Below are 26,760 nucleotides of genomic sequence, written 5' to 3'. Positions count from 1 at the left end.
TTGTTTGATAAGTAATTTATTAGCGACAATTAACTTTAAAAGAAGCACAGGTGAAAATTATTGTTGGGAGCGCAATTTACTGCGGTGTGAATATGAACTAAGCAAGAAGTCGCAATATAATAAATCGCTCAAAACAACCATGAAAGTGAAAACGTTTGGGACCTGTTTCGTGGAAATTCATTCTTCATTTCTTTACGGCAATAAAAATAACACTTTAAGCCACCACCGTTAGCTGGAACATGCGTCCCTCAATGCTAAGTGCACACAATATCAGTGTTTAAAATAATATGGCTTAGGAAATGTTCTCTGTTCCAATGAAATCCTGCACAATCCTTAAGCTATGCACCAATCGGTCCTTGAACTAAAATAATAAAATTCGTAAGTATAGTTTGTTTGCAGTTAAGATTTGGGAAGCAAGACAAGATTCACAAAGCATTTGAATTTGCGAAGTGACGTTTACTGTTTCGTTATGACCAAAATGAAAATAAACAGTTTGGACAAAACTGGACCAAATAATTTTATCTGGATCCAGACTACATGTGTTGTAATAAATAAATGTACGACTCAAGTTGCTATACTTGTAACCACGCAGTAATACAGCAAGTAAAGCTACTGTCTTGTACAAATTTTGCAACTTTTTAGAACAAAAATCGAAAATGTCGGATAAGCAACGTTTATTGGTTTTGAGAAAAAACATTTCGTGTCACATGCGACAGTTAGTTAGAATAAACTCTGACATAAAAGAATGTATGTAAAGACCAATACACAGTAAAGTAGATGTTCAACCAACGTCATGTAACACGTAAAACATCAAACGAATATTAAACATAACGTGGGCAGGGCTGGAATGCCGCTCTATCTTGAAGCTGAATTCATTTATTATAGCGAGTATCTGATATGCTCTCTTAGTTGATTTTGCTGCTTATCGAGCCATGGGATTGGTAAGATAAACTTTTCCTTGCTCAGCACTGGTATATATCGGAGCTTGTTTATAATGATCAAGTAAGGCTTCCATTGATTCGAATTGTCTTTGCCCGATTCCGTATAAACCGTCGGGCCGCAAAGTAACCTTAAAGTGTCTCATACGTCCAGGCATCTTCATTGAAATAGAGTAATCACCAGCCTGAAATGTGTTAAATTCAAATAAGATAACACAAAGAAAAATAAAAAAGGTTATAGACATAAGCAAAACGTATTTAAGTGATTTTTCTGTTTAGTTTCACAATACTTGTTACAATACCGATGTTTCGCTGTCACGAACTAGAAACTCTCCATTCTTAGCGCGATCACCAAGTACTTTTTCCGCTTCGGCTCTTTTCAGTGTCCCAAAATACCAGTCTTTTTCGATAACCTTAGTATTTGACTCGGTAGCGGGCTAAATAAATTTTTATGTTAGATTAAATCGTTTAAAAAGTGCAAAATGCAACTTTTTTAAATTTTTTTAAAAAACTGGCTAAGATTTTTGCACCATGTTAGTAACACGAACAATTTCGCAGTCTTAATAATCTACTTACCATTTGAGCGTTTAAATTGTTCAAGCCATTCTGGGTGTCCACGGTAAAAACGGGATCATAGTTTTGCTGAGTTGATACAGGTGGAAAATTTTCCTCAACTTGAACGTAATTCTTGGGTACTAAACCGGATTTTCTTTCACGGTTACGCGCTAACCACCATTCCGGGTCGTCCGATGGCTGTTCTATTATGTCCAATAATTCATCCTGTTCAAAGGCAAGCTCTTCGGGATTGCCTGAATCAAATGCATACAAAGTGCGAACAACCATGATGCAATCACCATCACTTGTCCAGCGTGGCGTTTTCTCGATAGGTATCACCGAGTTAACATTACATGCAGTAGGTTTTTCAACGTAGTTTGATGGAAACCAGCCAGGTTTTCCATCAGGTTGATCAGAGCTTCTTCCGTACCACCAGCCGTCGCCCTCTTTTTCCATAACCAGTACACTCATGCCCTTGGTCAGAGTAAGTTCATCGTCTCTGGTGGCGTCGTAGTTGAACTTGCTCACATATTCCTCGTTAGTCTGACTAGTTCCGGAGGACGCACCGTACGATGGTGAAGTCGGCACGTCTAATCTATTGCCAGCAGCTCCAACGACCACTCCCCCGCCTGTTCCCGACTTGACTTTCTTTCCGGGAAATTTATTAGCTGCAATAATTAATAACGAACGCTATTGTTACTTTCATTTAAAATACGTTACAATTTGATCAACCACTGAAAAGTAGCGGTAAATAGCTGTAAACAGTTGATTTAATTTACATCTACCTTCTGCAGAAGGATTGTACCACATGCCGGATGTTTCGCCAGTATATACTTATAAATACAATTTTGAACACAGCTGCATGCGTTGAGAAATGGTTTTTCTACATTGCATTGATTTAGAAATTCAACAAGAGTATTGAAATAACTTTGAACAATAAAAGCATACTCCCAAAAATTTGAACAAGCATAAAATTAAGAACAAGAGATTTACTCAATCTCCACAGGGATCAAAATCGAGAGAAGCGTCAAAACGTAAAACAAAGCAAAAGCCGGTTCACATGACTAAAACTAGAATTATTGCCCATAGAAACGGTTAAGCGAAAGAAAAAAAAACAGATGGCCAGCACGTGGAAGGGCATTTAATGTTACACCTTGACGGCTACGTCATAGCTAAGTAAAAATTCAGTACAGCATTAGGAGGAAGGAAAGAGCTCCAGGAAAGTCAGAACATTCTTAACGAAAGCTGGCTTCCAAAAAATTATATATATACTGTATAATGTAAATTATCCAAAATGTGTGCTGTCTCGAAGAGATGCCCCAATCTGCAACTGTAGAAACAAAACATCTAAAACGCGGCTCAAGTTGTTGCAAACATTTTTGTATTTTTCTTCGCTTTTAGTGGTCGGTAGCATTTCAATGACTTTTGAAGCCTTGACGGCAAATTTCATTGCGCATTTATTTTGGTGAACCTTGATTTCACCCATCCCATGTTTCAATAAAACCAAGTCTTATATCGAAGTCTTAATACCGTCGCGGGGTAGACGGGCTACGTATAGGGTCGGGTAAAATAATTGTGGCTGTAGACTTAGACCCTATATAATCCACTTAGTGCAGTGGTTCCCAAAGTATGGGCCGCGAAGAGTAAAAAAATAGGCCGCACCAAGTGAAACAGTCTTGAAAAAGAATTAAACTCATATGAGTCACAGATTTCAAACAAAACAATTACCCGGACAGGTTATATTTTTGCAACCAAAGGACATTCTTTTCACTCAAGACGCAAAACGTTTCATTCATTCGAGCACTGTCAAACAAACAAATAACAATTTTAGCGAAAAGTAATCGTCCAATTTAAAGTTAATCCAGATTTCACCTTTTTACCACTAGAATAGACTTATCTTGCTCATACGTTTGCAAATGTATTCCATGCAAAAGTAACATTTTAAAAATGTTTAATTCTGATATTCCTAATTTGCCACAAAAGGTTTCCATGGCAAAATGCTCATAAAGTATCCACATGAAACACACCGGCATGCTTACTAGTCAAAACTTTTGAGATCAAACATAATCACAACTCAATAAGATATTGCACATCACAACAAATGCAGTTTTCTGCCACCAGGTGGAAAAATGATAAACTTAATGGAAAATCCTGGCACCAAGGAAGTATAAGCCATGTCATAAGTCCACACATGCAAAAAAACAATTACAAATTGATTTAACATTTTTATTTTTTTTAACACCAGAGAGCGAAGTGTTTACATTTTGTTACCGAAGATGATGAGAACACACATCTTGTTAGGGAGCTTCTATATGCAAGGCTACACATGAAAAAAGTACAAATAATTCACACAAAAACAACAAACTTCTTGGAGAATTCAAATTCAGACACCATCATACCAACTTTTAAGATCACAGAACAAAGCTCCAGGGCACAACTGTCTGTCAAAACTAATAACAACAATAACTTGTTAGTTAGCAAGCCAACTTCAATACAAATGAAAGTATAATTGAAATGTTAATAGTTTACCATACCTCTTTTTTCAAACTTGTGTACTGAAAAAATTTCCATGACTATATTTAAATGTCAAAACTGTGATAATATGGTATAAATTCAAAAAAAATTTTTAAATATAAAACAGAAACATGAAATAATGTACAAGAGAATTCCCATTGATTTATGTGTTCAAGTAATTTCATCTATATGAATTTCAGAATTATTTCATGAACAGTATTTCAACTGACACTGTTGTGCTATGTTTTTATATACTTTTAAGCCACTTTCGTAAAGTGTCACAGATGTCATGCAGTTGACTGATGTTTAAAAGCAAAGAATAAAAGTATAAAATTTTAAAGTGGAAAGGTATGAATTTTGGAATTTACAAGAGAATTCCTATATATGTGATCGGTTCGACATAAAGTACTGTACATTTCTATACCCATTTACAAGAAAGTCAAGTTTACTTTAATTGCATCACTTCAAAAGAACACAATAGCCTGGTGTTAACTTACAAATTTTTAGTCATATTACAAAGTTGAACTTGCATCACTATACCTTTGTATCACATGACTGTGAAAAAAAATTAGGTCATTCAAATGTTTGAACAGAATGATGATTATCCAAAATTGAAAGCAAAAGATCAAAGCATAACAGAACTGCTAAAACTTCAATGCACATGTTTGCAAAACTACTTGGTGGTGAGTGTGGCTGGGCGCTTCAAATGCAAGTTGGTTTTCAAGTATGCCTTTATTGGTCACATGATTGGCCCTTTTGGCCAAAGCACAGACAACAATACCCAAATCATTTTGCAAACAATAATACTGCATGCGAAATAGTATCTTAAATTTTGATCTGAAATAACGATAAAAACCAATATGCCTGAAATTTAAGTAATACAGTAATAATTATCACCAGAAAAGCAAAAAACAACATGCATCGACATCAAAAGATCCATAACAAGACATTAACGATGTCACCTCAAGATCAACTCTATTTAACAGATAGCATCAAGAATGCAAAAAAGCTACAAATTACTAGGCATTTAAAGTGTCATGGTCTTGTTGAAATGTTGTTTGCAATTGGTTGACAATTCAGGCTTCCTGCAAGTTATTGCAATGGAATGCATTAAGCTACCATTATTTAACTTCAATTATTGCAATATACACCACAACATAACCAGCATTTCATTTAGTAAACCACCAATACCAACAATGTTTTGACAGCAAATTCTAATCCTAACAATTTATGCTATTAACTTTCCACAATTTCATCAGACATCTTTCCCTGTCATAATACAACTACAATAGCCGTTAATCAAAAGAACGCAGAGTTCTCATCAAAGTCAATCATGTCTGTGTATCCATCTATTTCGTTTGGTCTATTTCCCATCACCAATTTTGAATGATTAATCTGCAACTTTCTGCTATGTGATTGTTTTTAATTGTTTTTTTTCTTATCCCGCGTTTTATACTACAATAGTAGAAAGGGTACTTCTTTAACATCAAGCCGCAATGACAAGTAAGAACTTTCATAAGCATAGTGCCATCACTGTTAAAGAAAAAAGAAAGACGGGAAACTATGACGCCCAGCTATAAATTAAAAACACGAGCTGACGTGCGGGTATGTCCTGTATATAGCAAATAAGCAAACACTGGTTAGTTGCGCAGTAATGCAGGTAAAGCAACGACGAAGACCTAACACCCGCTACTCAATAGCAGATTATCTGTAATACGAACAACAGAAGAACACGCTTCCGACATATGCTGACATAACGTGACACGCTCAACCTAAAGTGATCGAAAAGGTTTAGCCTTAATGTAAAAATTCTCACTGTTGTTCGTAAAAATGCGAAACAGGAGAAAGCATTACCTCGAACCTGCACCTTTGATGCAAAAATGTGTGGTAACTTCGACAGCGGCAAAGCTGTATGACTTTTCTGGAGATATTTTCGGCGACCACAGAATAGCGTACTTGCAGTGTAGACCAAAATGCGCAAACGACCAAGTGACTAACGAACGGGCAAATAAACAATGTTTCGTGAAGGGAACAGTGGCCATCCTCACACTCCAGGTGCTATCCAATGTCTCTAGTTACAGCATAGCCTTCCAATGGCACATAACTAATACACTTGTTGTTTATTATGATTATTTTAATTCAGACGTACATTAGTCTACTCTACGAAACAAGTGTATACTTCGCAAATCATACTTTCGGGTATGAAAACGATGACGTAATATTCTCTCAACATTCGTTCCTGGTAGAGTATGTGGTTGGGATTCTTTACTTGATCCGAGTGCTTTAGCGAGCACAATGCTTGACAATTAAGCGCCCGTAACTAATGAAGCAAAGTTCTCAGCAACCGCTTCCTAATTCTTGTGCTTCATTAACCTTCGCTTGTTGCAATTTTCATGCTAGTTTTAAGTGCCAAGCTCATTCCCTTTTTCGATCTTCTGGTGATAGTAACATTGCTATTTTTTGAGGCAATTAAGCTCTTTTCGTGCAGTTACGAGTAGTCTAGACTCTAGACACGTATGCGCAAAACGGTGCATTGTCGAAATACTAGGCTATAGCCAGGATTAAATTTTTACCGAAGCAATAACATTAATTAGTCCCTGATTTGGCAAGTTGTTAAATACAGTTCGATTTGCAACTTCATTTGCCTCAGTGTAGCTACCCTTAGAAAAAAGTTATTCGGAACTATATGGAGTCAAGTCAACGATAATTCGAAATGGCCATTCATTTATTTACAGGTAATCATAACCCTTGTTGACGGTGCAACATATGCAAGAGAATAACGTGCCTTTAGCATGGAAAAAATCATAGTGCTTCCAATTGTTTTAACATTAAACAAAAAAACCGTCTATCCGACGATGTCCGCAAATTTTTTCTTCCTTTTTGTTTGGCTGAGTAAACAAACGATGAAGGTCAAAAACAATTTGTGATTAGTCTGGGCTTGCGATGTATGCGAGCATATGAGGTAGATTTGTTTTGTTAAAAATTGTTCTCGGCGCATTTTCAATACAGAATTTTTCGAAGTGACTATTTCATGTAGGTTTCCCATCTCGCTGTTTAAGATAAACGGCTATGTTAGGAGAATGGGTATGCAAAAAGTTCATTTCAGCTATTAAGGTTTTATTGGAGTTAACATTTAGATTAGAAGGTAGATTTAGGTTACTGTGTTATAACTAGGGCCATTTTTATTTTGACCTAAAAAAAGTTTTTTTTGACTTCATTTTTATCAAATTTTGACTTTATTTTGACCTAACGAAATTGCTTATTTGTAGAGGCCACAGTTCTTCCTCCAGTTACCCAAACATAATATTTTTTCGATTTCAGACCCAAACGTAATATTTTGTCGAAAAGTCAAGGTGTTTTATGGATTATAAAAAGTGCGTCGTGGTTTTTGGCGATAGATTTAGGTAGCTTGTGTTATTTTGTCCTTGTGAAAAGGGCACTTTGCCTCGATTTTCTCCGCATGGTAAATTCTAATAAACAGCAAATTAAACAGGGAAGAAGTAATGTAACCCCCTTCACGCGGCATAAGGATTATTTAAATACGTAACAATGAATAAACGATGGACAATTTGCGATAAAAGTTACTGCTGATCCAAGTGGGCATTGTGACTTATTTCCTGCTTTTATGGGTTAATATGGTTTAATTGTGTCGCAGTTCCTGATATACAATGCTTCCACGAGGATTTTTACAAAAAATACTTTCAAGAAACACAAAAACTTTGTCAAAAGCCATAATTTGACAAATTTTGACTTTATTGTAAATTTTGACCTATAAACTTCTTAGAAACAATCCCCTAGGTGCTGAAAACAACTTTATTCTTTGATTCGTGGTCAGACGAGGTCCTTAAAAATTTTTGACTTTATTGACTTTTGCGGGCCCTAGTTATAACATTTAAGTGAGGTTAACATGAAACTGTGAAAAATAGCTGCGAACGCACTATTTTTTCCGGTGAAATAGTTGCAGCCAAAATTTTTGCCTATTTGACACGCACACGCCGCATTGATGGAAACGAATTTGAGAAAAATTGTAATTCTTAGACGTGCGACGTATTATTCTCATAAGCATGACAGCGCGTCGCAAATTAACAAACTGACGTCATAATTCAACAAATGTACCTGACACTCTTATTGGCTGAACATGTACGAACCTGGTAAGTATTTGATACTCTGTCGGTTCCGATAGTTATCTGTGTCGGTACTTACTACTTGGAGTTGGAAGCTTGTGGTAATAAACCTTGCCCCCTTATAATAAAAATTTGTGTAATGTAAAATGATACCGAATTTTACATTACACTTGGACATTAAAACCGTCACACGTTTTCAATACAATTAATGAAGAAGACGTTCGACGTTCTGTCCACCTTTTGAGAGATGAAAATATCATAGCTCTCTCTACACACAAGAATTAATCGTGGATAAATTGGGCCCGAATTTGAAATAAACTTGTAAGAGTGAGCATAATTAATTATACTTGTTGCTTAACATGCTCATCCGATATGAACGCTTTTAAGCATTAATAGCTGTAATGAGTCTATGTTAACAACGGAATTCGTTAACTGATATCGGTAATCTATGGCATTAACGCAACATCATGCTTCAATATATTGATTTCAATAAATACTAGACGTAAATTTGTTTCTTTGTTGTTTAAATATGCAAACCAGACTTAGCGTGTTCGGTTCATATCGAATGCAGCATAACATAAATGGTTATGCCGGTACCGTACCGGCCGGCAAAGTACATGTAAACGTTCGCAATCGCAAAATACAAAAATTTTTGCGAAAATATTTTACGATTGGAAATAAGCCACGAATATAAACATTTTTGTAGTGTGAAGAGCATGAAATATCTCCCCAACCTAGTCGGTCCGATTAAACAGGTAGAATAAAATCTCGTCTTAAAGTTACCCACCTATGCCACTCGCCGCAATTTTTCTGCCAGCACTAAAAGAATTCATTCATTCCACTGTATTGTACCAAGTTTGGGGTCGCACTATACTAAATTCGGTAGGAAAATAGTGATTTTACGACGAAGCAATTGTCCTTACGTAGTCTACTTCACTTCATAATGGCTTAGCGAGGATATAAAAGGCAACGTGGCCCAAATCTACTTTAACCGCCTAATTTCACATTTCAAAATGAAGATGAAAAATTATGCAAAAAGCAGAAAACGTTAATCATGAAGGCGGATGGTGGTTCGATTACGCGGGAAAATTGTACAAAAAATGGATTTAAATTCGGGACCGGTGAAAAAGACCTGATTAGGCGGGTGGTCCCTTATCATTTATTTTTTGAGTACCAATCAGTCAACACAATAAGTAATTGCGCCAACTTCGAAATGTTGAAATAAAAAGTTAAAAAACAGTTGTGCGGACTGGTCGCATGTGGCGCTTACTGCTACAGCTGCCATCCTGGTAAGCCATAACTGTTGAACTATTCTTACTGCGTATATTTAGGTATACAAAACTGTTTTCTTTTCATCCAAAAAAGCTACCTGGTGAAATAACTACTCTGTTTTCGTAATATAACCACCATCCCGAAAGTAATTAATAGCAACTTTTTGGTGCATAAAAAGAACCTGATATTATGAAACAAAGTAGACAAAAGAACGTGCAAATTAAAACCAATGAATGCCACAGGAACGTTGAAAATGACGGTAAATAGTGTTTCCATTAAAATTTAATAAGATATGAATGTTGTCTAGAAATTATCAGGTTATTCTTGTTGATTGATCAAGGTTGATCAGGTTTAACGTATGCCTAAACGCTGCCTTCAATTAGTTTATTCCCGGTTTAATAAATTGTATGTTTCTACTTTCCTGGTTTATTTTTGAACGTATTGTTTGCTGTTTATTCAATAAAATCACATCATTATTTCAAATGTGTTTTGGTAGTATTGTGCAGTATCTTTCTTATTTATTTCTGCTTACAATGCATATGCGTTTACGTACTAGTAACGGTAGTTGTTAAATAAACATGAGTTGAACGGGTCTATGTCACGATTAACCGCACAGCAGTTTAAACTAACAAATAAAATTAATTTCACATAGTACTTAGCATGGTTTTTTAATATTCCGGATAGAGCCTAATTTTCATTTAAAGGGTTACTGGTTCAAAGTTAATGATTCTAAAAAAAGTTTTGAAATTTTGAATTCGAAAAAAAGTAATAGCAATGATAACTTTATTTTACATATTTGGAGTTGTCAACAACGTTTTGTTTAAAACTGTCAAAGTATTAAAAATTTCGCTAATACAGTAAGGGAGAAAACAACTATAACTACATTATACTATTACTTACACCCTATTACCACTAATTGGGCCCAAAAAGTCTCAGCAACGAACACAAAACGACACGAACTCGGTAAAAAGCAATAACCTTGTCCTTACCCAGCCTTATATTGAAATGCGTTATACACTTATAGTCTATAAGTTATAGACCTAACCTTAACGACCGAAAAATGTTTTCAAGTTGATATGGCCCAGAGGCCAACAAATAATTTAAACAAACACGACAATATTTGGAAGAGCAATTTTCATTCTAACACATAAAAGAGGAAGTAAAGGGTCCTCCAAAGACCACTGCAACGCAATTAAGCTCACAAATAAAGATGCAATTATTTTAGCAAGTGTTGTGTCTATAAATGCTTGTTATAATCTTTGTGATTAAACTGCTCGCAACAAGCAACAGTTTGCATAACGATCTCTACCAACTTATTTCATAATTAACAACCCGTTTCTTTAAACTTATTCAATGAGACTGATACGCTTTTGACGCGGGTTGACGAAAAATAAATGATTGATTGATTGATATAAATAATATTACTTTGTATATCTTTACTTTTTTGTGATAACTGCAACAGCTTGATATATAAATATAATGCGTTAAACGGAAACCATCGCTAACAACACATTTGTAAATTTCCCAAGTAAAAGAAAAACCAGAATTACAATTGCAGTCACCTTCTCACAACTTAGCTTCGCATAATATGTTCAGTAACAAAACCGGTAAATACTGAATTGAATAACCACCTCAAATATCCTTCTATTTAAGCAAGCTCAACAATACCAGTAGAATGTCCCTAAATCATAAACCGAACCCACCTATTGTCTTCATGGATTTACGTAGTTGTTTGTTCATCTTCATGAATTGTATGTTATCGATCATCGAAAAACAAGACAATGTGTCGTCACTGAACTAACCATGCCCACAGCACACTATGCTCTAGTAAGGCTGTCCAAACACCCCTAAACAAAACCTATCCTTAATTTCTAAAATATGCAGATTTGATTTCGATATGACGGAATCGTTTAATTAAAGCAATAGAACTGCATCCAGTGACTACGTTCTGATGCTGTATATTTTTCCTGTTCTAAGTAGAATACGAATGTTACTAACTTATCATTACAAATCGTAAAGCTTCAAACTTTGAACAGCTCTTTCTGCTTACTATTTCGCCAACAGTTCAGTATGTAGCCTGCGAACACTAACTTTTATTAGACATGGGCTGTTTGAATAGCTCGTATGGAAGCAGCCACACGCTCATTCTTAGAAACTTACATGAAAAGCTTTGGGGTTACAACGGCGTGCTAACAATCGGTAACTTGTGTTGCAACGTATGGAGGCGATATGATGATGTCATTTCCGTCTACTGCACGCGATCACGCACGCGCTTTGTAATGACAACATGAGCAGTTGGCTAGGAAGCATTTGTATCCAGACAGCTTAGTGCCATATACACAATATGCAAAAGTTTGTGGGTGGCGGCATCCAGTTACACACAACTTGTGTTAGTAACTCCTGTACATAGTGTAGATGGTTGCCAATGTAACATATATGGCAGATACGCAAACGTGTGTGCCAAGTAATGCGAGGAATCGTATGGTAGCATTTCATGAAAAGGAGAAATTAGCAATGGAACAAAACCATTGAATTGTTCAGAATAAGACGTGACTGACATAACCGAAAAAAGGAAAAAATGAAGTTTGGCTCAAAGATAGGGCAACTTTAGTTTCATGAAGAACATGTAAGCAATTTACCAGATAATAGAGTTCCATTTCTTTCTTCAGGTTTAATTAATATATGCATATGATATTATACAAACTATTGAATATAATGTAGTTACACAAAAGTGAAATAGCAGTAAACTTCTGATATGCCTATTTTTGATTTTACAAATTTACATATCTTGAACATTGTTAAACTTATCAGAGTACTGGGTCATTCCATACAAAATCAACCAGAAAAAATGAAAATGACCACCCTTTTTGTTTTAAGGTGATAATGAGTTTCAGAATCAAAACAAAAAATTCAGCCTTCTAGCTCAATTAGCTTTCAAGACAAAGACTCCTGAAATTTTGGAATTTTTGCCACCAGATGGAGCTTTTTTCCCATTTTTTGCTTGTAGCATCCACAGCAAATTGCTAAAAATTGGTATGTTTTAATTCTTGCTTATGCTCTCTATAATAATATAAAATTTAATTTAATTGGAACAGTGTTTTCTCTTGAAAATTTATAATTTATGTTGAATGTTCCGAGGCCTCGATCTTAGCGAGGGGCACCGTAATAATTTTTTTTTTAATTTGCTGTTTTACGTAGATATCATACATTCTATTTCAGCTTTAACTTCCCACAGTAAATGTAGAACTGAGACATGTTAAATTTTCTTAGCGCAATATGTTAATTTTTGTAAACCATTGGGAAATATTGTATATCTTCCAAGGTCTTAGCGTAATTGAGATTAGTTGATTTTGTATGAAATGACCTTACTGCAAATACAATGCAGCAGTACTGCATACATTAGTACCAATTTTTTATTTGTTGCAAATCCGAACAATGTTTCTTGTACAACTTGTAAAAGAATTAGCTCAATTTTAAATTTTTGGAATTATATAAGATGAAAATACTAAAAGAAAAAATATTTGAATCAAAGGAAATCTATTAGGCAAAAATGACTATTGATTAGAAATAATGATAACCAATCCCTGTTAAATGTAACACATACTATGTTTTGCATATTACAATGATGAATGTAATTGAAACAACTACAGAAAAAAGTCTATCCAAAAGATTAAATTTTTCTTAGTTTTACAAAAATTTGTGACTCAAAATGTTTTGCTTGTAGAATGAGTAAATTTATAATATCGGTTTTATTCAAAATCAACCTTTTTTAATATTGATTTCCTGTAAGCTAACTTACCAATTCTGTTGACCAAAGATTCACCTTTTGTCTTTTCACGCCTTAGATAATTTGATGGTACCAAACCAACTTTACTGCTTGCATTAATAACCTGAGAATGAATGGCATTAACTGCAGTGTGAGAATGACTGGCAAATGGTTATAAAATGCAAAGTTAAAAACTGTTTACTTTAGCAATAACACTGCTGAGATTTAAAGAACCAGAAATTTGGAACTAGAAAAAAATAAATGCCTATTGTCATTACCTTCAAGCCTGACAAATTGAAGACCAATACAATTAACTGAAGTAAAACATGAGAATCAAAGTCAGTATATAGCAAAATTAAAAAGAAAACAAGGGTTACCTTTAATTTTTAATTCTTCTACATGAGCTTTGGAAGCATCAGCTTGCTTCATCATGTGTACATTGCCTGATGCAAACTTATGCTTGTGAAAGCTTGTGTAGAAGAATTGGAAATAAAAGTTAACCATAGAGTGCCATCTTATATCTTGTTTTTATTTTACTGTATGCTGACCATACTGTGTTAACATGGTTCAGCCACCATCAGTTTTGCATAACAATTAAAGAAATTAAAGCTTTCAGGTCTTCAAAATAAAATACTCCTAAATATGCGGATACAGGGTCTATAATAAAATCACACAAACTTCATAATCTATAATGGTTCTGTTTCCGAAATAGATGCACGATTGTAACAAAATGCACAATTACAGAGTCTTATACTGTTTGATGACTTAGTGTTAGAATGTCTTGACGCTTGATTCCTGGGTTGTGTCATGCCAAAAAGTGTATAATGGAATTACCGGGCTTCCTCCCTAAAGGAGGGTAGCAAGAAAAAAGTGAACATGCAGTGTCACTAGAAGACCAGCCTCCTACTGTGGCATTTACTGGTCATACAGCTGCGTGATCACAGGCTAAAAAACAGGAATTGGCATAGCCCTATGTACAACAAAGTGTCTGAGGTGGGTGTTTGGCATCAACCAATAGCACAATTAGCCAACAAGATACAATATTTCACCAACATGATTAACAAATTTTTTCAGGAGCATCAAGGTCGTTTAAGACTAGATAATATTTGGATGATTTAACCATTACTCATCACTTGGAAACTGCGGTAACGTTAAAAAAATGCAGTAACTTCAGTAGCATTTGTAGCCGAGTTTTATGCCACTGACTTAAATGGCTACTTGGGGGTGTTGACATCCAAAAATTTAAAATGTATAATCTGTTAAGGCAAAAAAACATTACATATCCTCTGTAGCAGACGTGTATGTAATTTTTCAAGCAGATTCAACAGTTGCATTGTTACTTGTCAATTTGAACACGTTTCTTCTAATTTTTCTTGGGCTTCCATGAGAACTGTGAACCAGAACATCACTTCAGTCGCTTAAGGCAAATCAAAATTTAACTAAGACCAACCATGGGACTAAAGCGATTAAATAATACGCTGTCTTTATTAATGTAGATAAGCTTGACAAAACAATAATCATTAATGATTTCATCATCTTCATCAGGTTCACCAGAACACCTTTCTAAGAATATGAGATTTGTTATATTTACTTTTAATTTCGCTATGTCTTGACTCTTGAGTTTTAACAAATTCCTTAGTGATTGCAGCCTTACGGATATGCACCCAAATGGAATTACAACCACACAAATTTGCACCAACATGCAATAAAGCCTTTCCGAGTTACTGCCTGGACGGCAAGATTTTTTCGATCGCCTATACTTAACAAAGGAAAATGTTGACCCTTTTTCTTTTTTAAATTACAAGTGGTTTGGCCATCGGTATATAAAGATTTTTGAAAATATGTTGTTTAGTTCATATTTTACAGTGGTTTGAATCCTACGCACTGAACTAGTTCGATATGAAGTCACGTTATGTGGTCAGAGTAGCATGCGATGTAAAATGCATATGAGTGAAATGCTTGGTTTCTGCGGCGCGTTTGAGTGTAATATTTCGGTTTGTATTTACTTCTAATTGATTATTTTACGCTTTGCTTGATATACCAAACAAAATTAGCCTGTGTAACGCACTGCAGATTACATGCAAAATCTTACGCATTTTACGTCACATTCTTGACTGATCACGTATCTAGACGTCATATTGGACAAAATCAGTGCATAGGATCCAAACCACTGTAAAATAAACACTACGCAACATATTCTCCAAGTTTTTTATCGTGTAAAGGAATTTATATGCAACTCACCTGGGTGAACTCTTTACAATCCAACACCCAGAACATTTGTAATTTAAAAAAGAATTAAAGTGGGTTGACTATTTACATCAATTGTTAAGCATAGGCGATCGAAAAACTATTGCAATTTCAAATCTTCTGCATAGTTAGAAGCAATAACATGCGCTTGGATTTGGTATGCATTTTGCAGTACAGCAAAAAACGCAGGTCAAGTGAGTAGTCTTGAGACGATTCTTCGGGCTTAAAGTCCAGTTCTTAACTAAGGCTTTTTGTTTTTTTTCTTTGGTGTCTTTTAAGATGTAAACCTTTGTTTTATATGTGGACAAGGAAGGGTTTTAAAATCAGTCTCTGAGGATATGCCAAAAGATGTTGATTTCTTTCCTAAGCAGAGCATTATCAGTAGTTTCTTGAGAGTACAACCGCTGAAAGGGAACAAGTGGCACATTCCAAAGTTTGTACGTTGCACTGCAGTGAAACGTGTGTTCAATGACGTCAAGTCTATAAATAGATGATAGTTGGCAACGAAGGTTTTAACGTGAATTACTCCAATTGCTTGTGTGTTGTTGTTTATTTGTTTTCTTTTTAGTTTTGCAGAAATCAACAATTCTTAATACTATTTAATATTAACGATTTTATTTTCTCTTGAAACGTGTTGCGGCTCACTTTTGCTGTTAAAAACATCATCATAGTGTATTACTGTTCTCATTCATTTTATTAGGTTAAGTAATGCAATTCGATAAGATTGTTGGGCTCATGAATAAGGTCATTCTATACAAAATAAGTTGAGAAAGGCCACACGCCAAGAAATTCAAAGAGGCACTATTTGCCATATTTACATTTCACCTTCACCAAACAATACATATTTAATAACAAAAGTAGTGATTTTTAATTCGAATCATAAATAGCATTGCAACTTAATAGCATTAGGTCTACAGTACAAGGTAATAAACAAGGATAGTTTCAGATTTACCAGTTTCAGATTATTTCAGAGTGATTAATTAATTTCTGAGCAAGTTAGATTCCGAGATGAGTCATAAAGTACAGTTGTATGTTATCATATTCAGTTGTGCATTGTTTGTTCTTTTGCTTTGCTAAACAAATCGAGTTAATTGTTTTTGTTAACGTCTATACTCATAGTCACAGCGCCTATTTGAGAACCACTGCAAATCCTTTGACATTTTTGGCCCGCAATAAAAACACAACACAAATTGCTATTCATAAAAAAGTAGTTGCTTTTATTTAAAACTGTTATTATTAACAAGTGTAGGTAGGTACAACCTTTCACTCCACTAATTGCAAATTGATGCACAAGCAAACTTGTAATTGGAGAGTTTCAAAATAAATGTGCCTAATTAGGACGTTTGACCAAACAAGATTTTTAAGTGGAAAATGCGTTTTTTTGCGTTATAATGCCAGGAACAATTTTGGCATGACACCGGCTTCTAAAATATCTAGTCAATTTTGGAAAATTTCCAGATTCGTTAAATTTGGAACTGCCTGAATTATTTTGACTATGACGCCTATACTAGGGTTACCATATTTGAAAAAGCAAAATTCCGGACAATGCATGACTATTTTCATGAGACCATATATATGCGCTACCGAAATGCTAAAGCTGCAAACGTTCAGCCCCATGATGGATACAATTGTTCAAAACGTGTGCTGAACAGCCAACCCCAATCAATGACGGGTTTAACATTTTCTTTAACTTTGCAAACACATTGTTTCCTTGCTCATTACGCCGAAGTCCTCCAAACATAGTATTGCAGTTGTCTCCTGTAAATGCCACACATTTTTTCAAAAGCATCCTTTTTTCTAAGGCGTCTTTTACATTAGTAGCTATTGTGTCGGCAGTCTCGTTTGCAATCAATTTTGATTGCAAACCACCTTTCCTCCAGTCAAAATATTGAATAATTATAGGAAATACTTTCAGTTCATTGTGATTGCTGCCATATGTTGCAACGCCAAAATACGCGATATCGTTTTCTTCAAAACTTTTCAGAACAGCATCAATAGAATATTGCGCAAGTACGCTAGTAACAACTTTTTCTGTTTTTGTGCGGCCACTACTAAACTTCTTCGTTACATTAGAATCAGGGAAAATCTTTTTAAGTAAAACAGATGTACAGTCCATGGACAAAAAGCTATGATGATGCTTAACAGCGTGAAATGCAAGAGTGCCTTCTGCGGCAGTGATTTCATCTTCGCATTTGCTTCCTGCTGTAACAAAATAATTTGTCATTTTCGTTGATGCAACAGTCCCTCTTACTGCTTTGCGATGTTTTTCCGATTCCAGATGTGTGTTTAAATCACCAATACCTTTGTGCACGACAGATATATAGGTTCCTGACGTGCAAACCAAGCATTCTGCCTCATAACACTGGCCAACAAAAAAATTTTGGCATAGAAGGTAAGAACGATTTTAGAGTATATCAGGGGCGCTGAGCTCGAAAATGCCATTAGTTTTTGCAAATTGACTCTAGTTTTTAAGATATTAACGAATTTTGATATTTTTAGTACCTTTTAATTTTGAAGCTAGGTTGCATTTTATCTTAAGGAACAGCCTTTATTAAATGTTGTTGTAAGTCTGTCAGCACTAAAACCACAAGAATGAGCAAAAGCTAAAGACACAGTGAGATTAGCTAAATGAAGAAGTGCTGCATAAGTCTATTCGTTTCCATATATTCAACACAAAATATGCCCCATTTATTTGTATTTTCAACAGATTCTCCTAACACATTGCAATGTGTGAGACTAAGCTTCTAATACCACATTAAAACTTGCTTGAAGTGAACAATAAATAGCAGTAATTTGGAAATAACAAACCAAATTTGTAAAAACAGACGAAATAAACAAGCAATCAATTTTTTCATTTGCCACGGAGTATTCAAAGCAAAACACTATACGAAGAAATATACCTATCTCAGGATGTGCATTAGTGAAGTTCTTAGATGCACTCTAGTTAATTACTCAAATTAGCTTAAAGTCATCTGCAGGAAAGTTTATCTTGTACGACTTTCGCCTGTAGTTTTGTTGTGGACAGCTTCGCATTAGGCACCAGCAGTAATCTGCCATCATGTGAGTATCACATCTACCTTGATATCTCTCTTCCGTTAAATTGATATGTTGGTGAAACCTTTCACCTTGTTCCTCACTCATATTTCCGAGGTTTTCCGGGAAGCGATCCAAGTGACTCAATAAATAGTGAACTTTTATGCTCATCCTTGATCCAAGAGCTTGAAAGTTTGTAAGCTTTACTTATATGAGATCCACATAGTTGCTTGCTTTTGTGTTTCCAAGAAATCCTTTTACAACTGCAATGAAAGAGTGCCAGGCTGCCTTCTCAACTTCAGTCATATGTGATAGAAAAACTTAATCTTAAATTAATTTTCGTATTTGTGGCCCATCAAAAATTCCTGCTTTCAGCTTTTCAATACTAAGACCAGGAAATACTTTGCACAGGTGATCAAAACAAGCACCATCTTTATCTAAGGCCTTGACAAATTGTTTCATCAAACCCAATTTGATGTGCAATGTGGGTAAAATGATGCGATCACGGCTGACCAAAGGTTCATTTACAACTTTTTTATCTTCGTGCACAAGCTGTTCACGTATGGGCCATTCCTTTTTAATTCAGCGTTGATCAGTGGCCCGACTATCCCATTAACAAATAAAGCAGGGATACTTGGTGTAGCCGCCTTGTTGTCCTAAGAGAAAGTTGAACATTTTCAAATCAACGCATATCTCCCAGTTATGCTCAGTATAAGAAAGTTTCTTCAACATCATCTTTACACTTTGGTAGTGTTCCTTTAAAACGACTTTAAAACGAATCGGAACACAGGCAAACTTATTTTCGTTGTGAAATAGCACGCATTTCAAGCATTTGTTTGGAGCTGTCAATGAATAACCTCCATTCTTTTGGTTTATACTCAAGTAGACCTATAGATGAAAGAAGTCCTTCGATGTTTTTACAGTACACAAAATTATCTTCTTGAGAGAAAAATTGCATTAACATTTCTTCTCTGCCCCGGTAAAACGTTATTTTTGTTTCCGAATCAAGAATGTTATGCTATGTGTTGATGTTAAGGCTTATGTTAGTGCTTGATGGGAGATGATATAAACTAATCTAAGGTCTTATTTACTTCCCAAGCGAGAAATTTGTGCAAGACAACTCAACATTTGGGCAAAACTAAATAGCTGCTTCACATGGCTTCAGTTTTTGTTAACCTATGTTACTCACTAGCATACATTTCTAACTTTTCATGGCATATTTAGGAAAAAGCAATATCTCAAAAACTAGAGCCAATTCAGCAAAAGTAATGGCATTTTCGGACTCAGCGCCCCTGATATACCCCTAAATCGATCTAACATATCATGCCTTTTGAAAAAATTTTTTTTTTGTTGGCCTGTGATAATTTAATCATTCCTGCCTTTTCTAAAACATGGATGTTTTTTTTGCATTTCGTTAGTGAATGCGCACTTTCGTTTAGAATTAGCCATTTGAAATAATATCTTTTTTTATTAACAATAAATACAACCCAACTAAAAATGCATAATCTAAAAAACAAAGTAATTAGCCACCAGAATAACTGAACCAAATGGTTCCTGACATTTTAAGTAGATCACTAGGCTTCCTCCTCTATGACATTTTAAGTAAATCTCTGATTATATGTGCGAAATCGCCTGCTTTTATAGACTGTTGGAATGTTCTAGTAATTTTCGCAGCATGTGATCTATATCTAACCAATTCTGATTCAGCACAACAGTCAATAAGTTCAAGAAAGTTCCAAAGCTCCAGAAAGTTCTAAGTGGTAAACATCATCGATAAGGAAAACTCTCTGTTACATCATAATTCCGTAAAACCTCGTAGTAAAAAAAATGCACACGGTACGAAATAACAATGTTCTGGATTGGCAGTGTGCACAGTACGATTGCAGATGCAGTAAAATGATACTAGCAAAGATAACGTCCAAGGCATTAATATCAAAGTAGTAAGTGAGATAATAGCCCATGGAACACCAAAAGACATGTACAATGTTTAAAGTTAAACATAATTTACAGCAGGTGTGTCCAACTCAGACACGTCGCGTGCCACGTGTTGGACACCCCTGATTTACAGGATTATTCCCGCAATTCTAATTCCCCCAAAACGCCCATCATAAAATTCCGGACATTTGAGCATTTTTTTAAATTCCTCCCGGACGCAAAATTTAACCCTACATTCCGGACATGTCCGGAATTTTCCGGACGATATGGCAACCCTAGCCTATACATAACTTAGTTACATCTGTATTTCTACAGACCATAACAAACATTATTGGGTTAGATTTATTCAGCTCTTAAATAGCAAAACAATAAATCAGAATGAATTTGTACCAGCACCAAGCCAGAAAACTTCATTCTTTCATCTTTACAGTATTAATTTAATTTCTTTCTAAATTCCTCTGAAACCCCATTTGAAACCTGTTAGTCGTGTTGTAAATGACATTTAGTTTTGAAAATGTTGCCTCTAACAGAGCAAAGTCATCAAATTAGATTATTATTTCTTGCCAAATTCAACATATTTCTGAGAGTATTATTGTATTTGAATTTGCCAGTGTCAGTGTAATACGTGTTTGCCTGAGTATTTTATTGAGGTGATATTTGGCAAATGTCATTATGTTTGGATTCGTATTGGCCTGTCCCTAGTACATATGAACCTCAATTGTCAGCACCAAACTAATACCATGCTAATAATATTAAACTGGCTTCATGTGCACAAATTTACATCATTTTGTGGCTAAGATATCAAATAACATAATAAGCATTGCTTATAACAATATTTTATGTTTCTCTGTGTGAGTTACATAGATCTTTTCCTTACTTGAATAGCTTACGGTTACAATAAACTTTGGATATAACGCATAAATTTTCACAGTCCTCGGGTGAACTTTATAATGAGGTTCGACTGTACTTTATTTGTGTCAAATTAATCCCAGTCAAATATATAAATTTAGCCTATTACTAACCTTCCACCAGGTAAACTTGCTATCAAGTAATGTGAGTTGCTCATTTTTACGAATAGACAGTTCCTCTGGATCTTTTGCTGTGTAATCATATAATGCAATAACCACTTCATCACTCCCAGCTGACATGATTACAGAAATTGACTTCTAGAGCACAGTCCAAGACATCTTATGAAGCTTTTGCCTATAATGGTAGATTCCTTAGATGTTACACTGAAAAATATTAATGAGGTGCACCTTTTTAGACTATCTGGCAAATTTTAATGAAACAAGCTAAAAGTGTGTCACAAATCTTTTTTCGTGTTTGACAATTAGTTGTTATTGTATTTGGTCTTAAGTTTTGTATTCACTTTCAAAACCATTTCATTCCACTTGACAAAGTTATCTTCTATAGCTATGAAAGGTCGTGTTTGAAAAGAATTAGTTAGGGATGAGCAATTCAAAATAATTTACTAATTTGGTTCTATTTTGATATTGTTAAACCGAATCCAAAATACTATTCTAAACTGTTCTTTTTAACAATACTTAACAGCACTTGCATAAAGTTACTGTCAATGGCATTGTTTACAGTTAGCCATTTTATCGGTTCATCAATCAAACATCAATCATTTTATTTTTTGTCAACATCACGGTGGCGACAAGAATTTAAGTCAGTTGCTACTAGCCCACGCCAATGAACAGGAAAAAGCTGAAAAGACTTAAAACGGGCTCAAAATTAATTATAGTAATTGTTGTTAACAATTAGCACATCCACTAAAACTATAATTAGTTAAATCCACAAAATATAAGTTGAAAAAAAGCAAAATTAAGCAGACAAGCAGGTAGTATGTTCAAGGAACAGATGGCTGAAAATCGCTTCAATACATCAGTGGATGGTAAAAGAAAGTCCATCCATAACACTAATGAAGAGCATTGTTTATGAGCCCGAGTTTGTACAGCAAAAATGCACACCAATGAAAATCTTTGGAAGATGTGATGACAATACTGCTCGTTGCAAGATGAAATTTTCTCTGGTACATTGACAGTGATGTACGGAGAAAGATGCCCCAATGCTGCCCAACAGACGGTAGTGCTGACAGGAAAACCTTTTGTCCCAAAGCTGAAGACTTGAGTGGCGCTGGTGGTGACGTTTTAGTCCAGTAACTGGTTCTAGTCTTTCATCTAATTGAAAAAATGCCTTTGATCTGACACATCATCACAAATAGTTTAATTGTCATTCCAATGAATCGTCACTGACCTCATGGAATAACAATCTCATGCTTTTTGTCACAATCCAAAGCACCGACACTACACTTAATTAGAACTTCACCATTTGACTAACGTCATTTATAAAAAAACGTTATGGTTTACCTAAGACGATTAAAAATGTCTCGCTTGGTTCAAAACAATCACTTTGATAAAAACAATGCCTCGGTGTAAATTCAGTAAATTTTTTCTCTGCATGAAGTATCTCTGCTGCTTGTGTTGCTACTGAGCATTGCATTTTTGCTTCGCTAAAGACTTCAGGAAAAAAGTTAAACACAATGCAATGGTTTCTTGTGACTGTAATGGAAGTTCCACTCTCTTGTAGCATGTACTTGAAGAAATCTATCAGACATAGTAGACCACAATGTGCAGGAAAAAATTTTTTAATGGTACAAAATCATCTTGTCATTAAAAGTGAAGTAAAACAAACAAAAGCGGATGTGATATGATAGACGATGATGACGTTTATAAGCATTGCAATTTTTTATCTGTTATTTCACAGGAAAAAACCAGCTACAAACTTTTAAAGTGAACTAAGTTATTGCGTCGCAAAACACATGACTCACAAATGATTTTCGTTGAAACATTTCGTTCATGAAAATATGCAAATAACCGAACGAAACACCAATATGCAACGGAGACAAAAACCTTATGAAATGCGATAATCCGTTGTTCCTTAAAGTGGTATGCGATTAAACTATCTTTTATAGTTAATGTTAGATACAATTTGATTTAGGCCTTCAGATTTTTATGCACTTAAGCGGTATGCGATTAACCGATTTTGTCTGTATATGCGATCCTAAAAGTTACGTTTTTCCTCAGGGCTGTCCCAGTTAATTACAGTACTAGGTATGCCGACGCAATTCAGTCGACTTACGACTTCGGCGTACAAATGACTGATTGTTGGTGGAAACATGCACAAAAGCTTATTTGTGTTTGTCAATCTCAAATTTTGATGGAGGTTGTCAGCGATAATGTAAACCGCCTGCAACCTATAGCTGTTGTCTCTTTAGTTTCATAAGCAACATGCAAAACAGGTACCATGGCACCCGGATATAAGCTTGGGCACCCAAAATTTATCTGAATGGATACCTACAGGGCACCTGGTTTAATTGTAGTCACATCAAAACTGGTTGCTTCAATTGATGCTTGAACATGCAGGCAACTGCAAAACAATGACACGTATGAATGCTGCCTGGATGTAGCCATTGTTAGTGATTTTCTCTGCGGGTTGCTTACAGTTGGAAGATAACTCATGTTTTCAGGAAAGGAGGAAGCAAATAATTGATCAAGGAGGGAAAAGGAGAGTTTTACATGAAATGTAGTGTGAAGTTAGTCTCATCTATGGACTACTGCCTTGTAAAGAGGAGCTTGACTGTCTTGATGAACTTACCTGCTATACTGGAGGAAACTTTGGACTAAGGGCTACCCTTACCAGGTCAGGTCGAAAGTAAGATGTCAGACTAAAAGTGTCCGAAACAAAAAAATCATGAATTTCAAACATTCAGGTAAAGCACCTATAGATTGGCAAATGGATGTTATCAGTCCAATACACAAGAAGGAGAGTTCTGCATTTCTCTGCTTAGTCTAACTGGAAAGATGTATGCCAAATGTCTGGAAAAACAATATCGTGAAAACGTGGACACACAGTGTGGTTTTTTTCCTAGTCGAAGCTCAATGGATCAAATATTCGGATAGTCTTGGGAATATGCAAAAGATGTCTACGCCTACTTCGCTGATCTTGAAAAACCGTATCATTGAGTTCCTCATCATAAGCTCTGGAACAAATTTTAAGAGTATGGTGTTGATGGTAGCTCACTAGTAGCCTTTAGAGTTTAGATCAACTTACAATTGCACTAAAGTTTGTGGCCGTTTGTTAAGTGTTATGACAAAACCTTTCACTGTGGATGTTGGACTCCACCGGTAGTGTGTGCTGTTACCTCTACTTTTTATAGTTTACATGAACTGGATAGATTGGCACAGTCTTGGCAAAGATTGGCTGTGGGCTAGCATGCAGTCGGAGAAATTTCGGGTCAGTAGATTCGGAGTATATGAAATTGTCCTGTTTCCACGACCAATGATTACAATAACTTAAGCGTACAATGTACAAGGCCTGTCCAAAATGTATGAGCTTATCTCCAGACCCCAAGATTTTGGCATCGCATGATGTATTATTAGCAAGTGGCATATTTGCTGAAGTGAAACGTGTATTAAATGATATCAAGTCTATAAATAGACGAGAGGTGGCATCGAAGTTTTTGATGTGATTAGCTTATTATGTGTTGTTGTTTGTTTGCTTTGCAACCTTTTTACAGGAATCTTAGTGCCATTTAATATTTGTTAATGCTTTTTTTCTTTTTTATCAGGTGTTGTTTTGTTTAGTGTGTTAAGTCTCACATGTGTTAATTTTTCTCAGGTGTTACGTCTCACTTCATTATGCTTTACTACTTCAATAATTTGCATAAAAAGGTGAAAAACATTGTCTTAGCCTATTGGTGTACTCATCAATTTTATTAGGTTAAGCAATGCAATTCGATAAGGGTTCATGAATAAGGTCATCCGATACGGAATAAGTTGAAAAAGGCCACACACCAACAAATTCAAAGAGGCAGAAAACTGACTTTGATATTAACAGCCTGTCATTCTATTGTTGGCAGACAATACTATTTGCGATATTTACATTTTACCTTCACCAAACATAATGTATATTAACAAAAAGTATTGAGTCTTAATTCGAACCGTAAGTGGTATTGCAACTTAATAGCATTAGGCCTACCAAGTAATAAACAAAGAAAGTTTCAGATTTACCACAGTGACTAATTAATTTCTGAGCTAGTTAGGTACAGAGAATAATCATGTACAGTTGCACATTATCGTATTTAGTTGTGCATCGTCTGTTCCGTTTATTTGGCATGTGCCTCGTGAAGCAAATCGAGTGAATCGTTTTTTATTATCTATACTCACCGACTTTGTTTTGGGGACCAGTGAGGTGAATTTGATGTTTTTGGTCCGCAATAAAATTGCAGTGCAAATTGCTAATTACTTGAAAAGTAGTTGCTGTTATTTAAAACTTTTATTATTACTAAGAGTAGGTAGGTACCATCTTCCACCCAAGTTCGCCTTATTGCAAGTTGATGTACAAGCAAACTTGTAATTGGAAAGTTTTAAAAAAACGAGCGCCTAATTAAGACATTTGACCATAAATGCATTATTAATAATAGTTTTATATAAGAATGGAAAAAAAAGAATGTGTTTTCAGTTAATGGTAGTTGCATGTTATGAAATAGCATCATAAATTCTTGTAAAATAATATCGTAAAAGTTTTGAAAACCAAGTTATGTTACTGACAAGACCGTGTAAGAAATTATTATTTGATGAAATCAAGGGGTTTTATCATAGATTTTTATGTTGACCCGAATTGTGCTTTAAACTAATTTCAAACTTTGTCTGTATTTACTAAGTATAAAATTATAGTGCGTTGTGTACGTGACAACATCCGAAGTAATTAAAGGACACTCGCAGTTTTTGGTTCAAATATTAAATAAAATCAACAACTCAATTAAACAACTGAAATTAAATAAGATTTAATTACTTTTTTAATCCGAATGACAAATTTGTTGTGTGACATGCAGTAAAATATAGAAAATACTGATTGACAATTTCAACAACTAACAAAATAGCATGCTGTAATATCATGACAATAAACTTGTACAGCACTGTATTAAAATAATATCGTGGACCATAAAATCATTTTAATTAGCAAATTGACCTACAAATAAATTGTACATATACACTGCAATTTTTGAAGAAGTGCATCTGAACTAGTTAACGTAAATAAAACACAAACAACAAGCGTAAACAACTCAAATCTAGAAAATTTTGTAACTAAAATAACAATATATTTTAACATCTGATTTTTACATGTTCTAAACTACAGTCGACTCCGCCTAATTTGGACACTTTGGTTCCGCTCACTTTTGGCCGAAATAAGCGGAGAAACGGTTTTGTCCGAATTTAGCGAAAAATCAATTGTTCTTTTCATTGTCATGCGTAAAGGCTGACAACACATTTAAAATACTGTACTGTTGCGTAATAAATGAATTGCAGCTGCG

General features: G+C 35.0%; 2 protein-coding genes and 1 long non-coding RNA gene across 6 annotated transcripts; 1 reads left to right on the top strand and 2 right to left on the bottom strand.

Moving 5' to 3' along the window:
- LOC143450822 (SH2/SH3 adapter protein NCK1-like) lies at positions 1-21,691 on the bottom strand. 3 transcript variants are annotated; one of them, XM_076951542.1, is made up of 5 exons: positions 21,407-21,691; positions 13,203-13,293; positions 1,515-2,161; positions 1,241-1,375; positions 1-1,123 (listed from the first exon to the last, which is right to left on the bottom strand). In XM_076951542.1, exons 1-5 carry the CDS (start codon positions 21,530-21,532, stop codon positions 923-925), a joined length of 1,200 nt encoding a protein of 399 aa, XP_076807657.1. In that variant the 5' UTR covers positions 21,533-21,691; the 3' UTR covers positions 1-922. The 3 variants fall into 3 exon arrangements, with proteins under 3 accessions (XP_076807657.1, XP_076807658.1, XP_076807659.1); XM_076951543.1 differs by lacking the exons at positions 13,203-13,293; positions 21,407-21,691 and adding an exon at positions 11,107-11,727; XM_076951544.1 differs by lacking the exons at positions 13,203-13,293; positions 21,407-21,691 and adding an exon at positions 2,279-11,039.
- On the top strand, positions 11,714-25,690 carry LOC143450826 (uncharacterized). 2 transcript variants are annotated; one of them, XR_013114780.1, is made up of 3 exons: positions 11,714-12,029; positions 12,281-12,436; positions 23,914-25,690. It is a non-coding gene; the product is annotated as an uncharacterized LOC143450826 (long non-coding RNA). The 2 variants fall into 2 exon arrangements; XR_013114779.1 differs by having other exon boundaries at positions 12,281-14,162.
- On the bottom strand, positions 14,161-17,758 carry LOC143450824 (uncharacterized). The gene is made up of 2 exons (XM_076951546.1): positions 17,718-17,758; positions 14,161-17,618 (listed from the first exon to the last, which is right to left on the bottom strand). The coding sequence occupies exon 2, from the start codon at positions 17,530-17,532 to the stop codon at positions 17,008-17,010; it is 525 nt and encodes a 174-aa protein (XP_076807661.1). The 5' UTR covers positions 17,533-17,618; positions 17,718-17,758; the 3' UTR covers positions 14,161-17,007.
- Positions 25,691-26,760: the final 1,070 nt, after the last annotated feature.

This window comes from Clavelina lepadiformis, chromosome 3 (assembly GCF_947623445.1).
Source record: "Clavelina lepadiformis chromosome 3, kaClaLepa1.1, whole genome shotgun sequence".
Classification (NCBI taxonomy): Eukaryota; Metazoa; Chordata; class Ascidiacea; order Aplousobranchia; family Clavelinidae; genus Clavelina; species Clavelina lepadiformis.
Note: the sequence above shows the minus strand (reverse complement) of the source record. Positions and strands in the feature narration are given on the sequence as shown.